At 44.1% G+C, this 5,101-nt stretch overlaps 1 protein-coding gene across 1 annotated transcript in view; it reads left to right on the plus strand.

The window, feature by feature from the left end:
* The first annotated feature begins 2,228 nt into the window (after window positions 1–2,228).
* The window catches only part of LOC105365162 (putative glycine-rich cell wall structural protein 1), a 12,336-nt gene continuing 9,463 nt past the window's right edge, over window positions 2,229–5,101 (plus strand). Inside the window, exon 1 of the mRNA XM_011503256.1 lies at window positions 2,229–2,368. Coding sequence (XP_011501558.1) covers window positions 2,229–2,368 — 140 coding nt within the window. The remainder of the gene's footprint in view (window positions 2,369–5,101) is intronic.

Here is a 5,101-nt window from a genome sequence, read left to right on the forward strand (position 1 = left end):
ATATAGATGGTATTATTCGTATTATTAATATTAACGAAAAAGGAAAAGCATAATTATCATTATGTTAATGAAAATTTTTTATGTTCGCTTACGACAAAGTATAAAATCTTACATTTTACTTACACATATTTTACATGTATATATATTCCCCCCCCCCCACTACGTTCAATGCAATTCAATTCCATGCACATGAATTTATGAAAATAAATCTACTCACGAGCCATCTCAGTTATTTGGTATTATTTCAAATGTAAATGATTCACGCAATCGTAATTGTTTTTTTATTTTTTTTTTTTTTTAAGTATATAGAGAATATAATTTAATTATACATTTAACACCATAAGTAATTTCATATACGTTTTCAATAATAGTGGTAAAATCAAAATAATGTCGATCACTTACGTATTTCGTATAATATCTTGCAATTTAAAATGAAAATTATAACGAATAATTGCATCTTTATGTGCATGCATGTGGGTGCGCGGGACGCGTCTTTAGTATGTGTACGTTATGTACGTTATATGTCATGTTATTAATGCCGAAATGAAAGAAACCAACGTCAACAATTGTTTAAACGACATTATACATTTTATGTTTTCCTGCTTTTCAACAATAACATAATATTTTTGCCAATTGCTCGCGCATATCTGAGATTCATCAGGTGATCTGTGAGTATTGCATATACATTTTGCACACAACAATATCGCAGTATTAAACTTGGCTATTGATTTTATATATTTTCCCTCAAAATGCAGTTTAGAAGTTTGCAACTTGTGGAGAAAGACAGACGCCAGTGGGCTGCGTTTGCGTGCAGGTGAGCCTCGTCCTAGCCAGCCTTCATTTTCTTCAGCAGCCCTGATGAGTACTGGGAATTGCAGTCGCATTTGTATTATGTGTGCAATTATTAACATTAACCTAAATGCGTTCTCATAATACTTAAAGTGAGGTTACGAATTGCCTATGCAATTTAGAAATAACAAGCATTATTTATTTCAAAAAAATCGACTTCTAAAAATCTTAAATTTTCGAAAGAGCGAGAGAGAGAGAGAGAGAGAGAGAGAGAGAGAGGATAATTGTGAAAGACATTGCTCTTAGGTTTTATAAGAATCGCATATCTATAGGCTAATTGTTAAGAATTTGAAGGTTAAATATTTTTTCTATATATAATAATAGATAGAAACGAATTTAAATATCTGTGATACATCAATTTCACTGCTGTTTCAATGCTTTTTTTCGTTTTATTTTATAATGTTTAATTGCAGTAACGTAAAGAATGATTGAAAAATACATAATGACTACTTTATTTAATGAATGAGTGAATTATAAGTGATTCATTAAGTATTGTATGAAGCAAATGATATAATATTCATCGTAATAAAGTAATAGATGTTTTGGAATGTGTAATTTTACTTACGCGTGCATACGTACCGAGTGAGTAAGCGAATAAGATGGAAAGAGAGAAATTGATTGTAGAGAGAGAGAGAGAGAGAGAGAGAGAGAGAGAGAGAGAGAATGAAAGAAGAATGTTACAGGAAATAACGAATGGAAAATCTTTTTGAAGTGGTCAGCGTTAAGGGTCGTCTTTTCTTAAACTGACTCCACCTACAAGGACAGAGTCGTTAAATTATCGGCGATATAAAGCGCACAAAGCACATAAAGTGAAATTCAGGTCAAGAAAAATTGTCGACTTCTCAACATCATATGGTTACCCATACATACATTTCTAATCAGTCATTATTGCATTAATGCCCTCGGTACGGCGAACTGTCGCATAAATTTCCCTTAAATAATGCATGCGAATTTAGATTCTCGCATGATCGGCTCTCAATACTACATTCCGATGTACAGTTAGTTTATTTATGTATTTAATGAATGCCAAGGTGCGCGCGCGCGCTCGCTTATTTGCCGTTAAAAGAAATGAGGGAGCGCGCAATGAGCAAATACTCAGCAATTTGGTTAAGCAGAGCGCGAGGTATTTTCAATTTTACAAACAAAACCTTTTGCATTACCCGAGCAATTACGTTTTTAACGGAACATCGAAAAAATTGGGCGGGATGGGCGAGGAAGAGGTAAAGTCGAGGCCTAAATCGCGCGTGCTGGCGAATCCGTAAAAACAGCGCTTCTCTCTCATTGTTCGTCAGGCCGTACAAGAGCAGGCGCTGCGCGATCCCTCGGCGTCGTAAAACCAGCATAAGAAAAGCCCAGCATGACGCTGTAAGGTTGCCGAAATGCCGATGCCGCTGTTGCAAAAAGTTCGCGAGTCATTACGCATGGTGCGTTTGGTCGATGGTGGTGGTGATGATGGTGGTGGTGGTGGTGACGTTGGTGCCGGTGGCAATGGTGATGCCGGCGAGGTGGTGGCGAGGTGGTGATGATGCCAGTGGTGTTGGTGGCGACGGGGACGAGGCTCCGAGCACATAAAGGCAGAATTCGATTTCCTGAGGAGCTTGGGGTGCTTGGCCGATAGCGGGCAAGCGAGTAACGGGTGAGGCTAAGCGGTATCGATCGCGTACGAGGTACCGCGAGCGGCCCCCGGAGCATGTGGAAGGGCAGCGGCGCGCGCTCCGGTGCGATGCTCCGTCGAAAGCACCGCTAGGCCCTCGGAGAGAAAGGTGGGATGGGGCCCAACAAAAAGCGGTGCCGCGTAAGTAGGTCCGTGTGCCAAGGGGCCACTGGGCGCGACATCGCAAAAAACCGAAGGCGCGTGCCCGCTGCCGACACCGCCGCCGCCGCTGCCGACACCGCCGCCGCCGCCGCCGCCGCCGCCACCGCCGACGAATAATTTCGGGCTCTTATCCGGAGAAAGGCGGTCCTCGGATGGTGGGGGTGATTGGAGTAATAGTATGAGGTCGGGCGGGGTGAAGAGATGGGGTGTACTCGTGCGCGCGCGTGTGTGTGGCGGCGGCACGTGCACGTGGCTCGTTTCAACTCGGGCCGAAAATGAGACCGCGAGGAAGCCGCGTCCCGATAAGACGCGAGACGAATTCTTTTCACGCTCGGAGGATGATGCGTCGTTTCTTGCCAAGCAGCGGGCGCGCGCGCGAACGCATAACGGATTTCGGGACTTTTTTCGCGGGAGGCCCGGGGTTTTGCTCGGGGCCGCTCGATCAACCGCGGGCACATTCGCCTCGAAATTATTCGTCGTTCGGGTACGGCCACGGACCCTCGTCCCTTCGAGGCGAGATGCCGCGTGGTAGGCAGTCGGGCCCGCCGAGGATGATCGTTGCCGATTTGATATCGCGAGGGACATCGCGACTTGTTGCCTTCGCGTGGAGTCGCATGTGCGAATTCGTAAATCGTCATTTAAATTCCGATGACTATTGGCCCTGGCGTGGTCCCGCCGTGGAGCTGGGGGGATCTTTATCGTCGCGTTGTTAACAACGGGCCATCGTAACAGGGCTCTAGCACATTTAGTGCTTCGGCGTTCGGCGCCGGGTTTGCGTCGCCGTAAAATTTATCGCGCCTAGAGTTGGCAATGGGCCGTGTAGGCTGCATCGGAGGTTGAAGCGCGACTAGCTTGCGTGGGCCGGACGAACGCCAGGGGACGAGGGCGAAGCGTCGTCGTGTGGGCGCCTGGGCTCGAGGACCCAACATACGGGCCCGCTGGCTCGGCTGCCGCGTTCCAGGGCGTTCAGCCGCCGCTTCGTCGTCCTTCGTGGAACTTCGTCAGCTGCGGTCGCTTTCACTCGGTTCCCTAAAGCACGTGTGCCGACTTTATTACGCATGTGGAGCAGTTTTTCATAGGCGGCGAGCCGCAGATTTCTTACTGCCGTACAAAAAAAAAAAAAAAAAAACATAATTTAAACGATTTTGCACTGGTACAGCATCGAAATTTCGAATTATTCTTTATTTTGCAAATAAAAGCGAGTATGAATTATCAGGTGTTAAATTATATGGAGGTTTTTGTGCGTTAGATAAATTGCACGGTTAGGGCGTACAGTTAGGTTTTGAAGAAAAAGCGATCTAAAATAAAGGTTCGCCGGACTTTAAATTGCGTGGAGTACCGTTAGTGCAATATATTGGTGCTCAGGCGTTGTAATCGACATTTTTTTTTTGTTTTTTTTTTTGTTTTTTTTTTTGTTTTTCAACTCTTCTACACGCGTGGATATATACAAACGGGTTCCGTTTTTAAGAGTTTTAAGTTTTAATTTGAGCTTCGCGCGGCTACGTTGGCCAAATGCTGTTGTTGAACTGTTTGCTTTCTCGAAACGTCGCTAAGAATTGGCAGCGATTTAAGGACGCGTGGCGCAGACGTCGCGAGGAAACAAGAGCAGGAAGGAATAAGCAGAGCCAGAAGGAATACCCAGGCCTATTTAAATATATATTAAAATTATTAATAGTAAGCGGGCTATCGTTAAACCAACGGCCAATCCAATATCGTACGCCATAGCCGTTAAATAATAATTTGTACGAGTGTGCGCTAATATACGAAGAGTAAGAGCTATAAAACAAAAACAAAACAAAACAAAACGAAAAACAAAAAAAAATAAATGGAAAAATAAAGAGAAAAAAATCAATTACATTCCCGAGGAATAAGAAATCGCTTTTTTTCTTCTTCTTCTCTTTCTTCTTCTTTCTTTTATTTATTTATTTATTTATTTTTTTTTTTTAAAGACTCTCCTCCCTCCTTTGTCTCAAATCGTGCATCTCCAAAAGGGTCGCAAAAGCGACAGGTGTGCAATACAATATCTCATTAAAGATATAAGTTTACTTATAACTGGATATTTCATAATGCACACGGCGCTCTAGCCGAGGTACGTCGCGTCTGTCCCTTCTCGGCGGCCTCTTCCCCGGCGACTAAGGCCCCAAACGCCATATCGGGACATTAATCCGTGGAAGTAGGCTGGTCGCGGGCTTCAAGTCGTCTTTAGGAGGCTCCTCCTCGTCGTCATCGTCATCCCTTGGGATCATCGCATAATTAGGGATCGCGGGTGCGCGCAATAAGAGACGGCTGCGTACGGGGAAACGTCCGGCATTAAGAGGGGTGCACCTGTCGGTCCTCTCTCTCTCGCAGTCACTCACGTTCTCTCTCTCTCTCTCTCTCTCTCTCTCTCTCTCTCTATATATATATATATATATATATATATATATATATATATAT

Source organism: Ceratosolen solmsi, unplaced genomic scaffold, assembly GCF_000503995.2.
Source record: "Ceratosolen solmsi marchali unplaced genomic scaffold, CerSol_1.0 scaffold45, whole genome shotgun sequence".
NCBI lineage: Eukaryota > Metazoa > Arthropoda > Insecta > Hymenoptera > Agaonidae > Ceratosolen > Ceratosolen solmsi.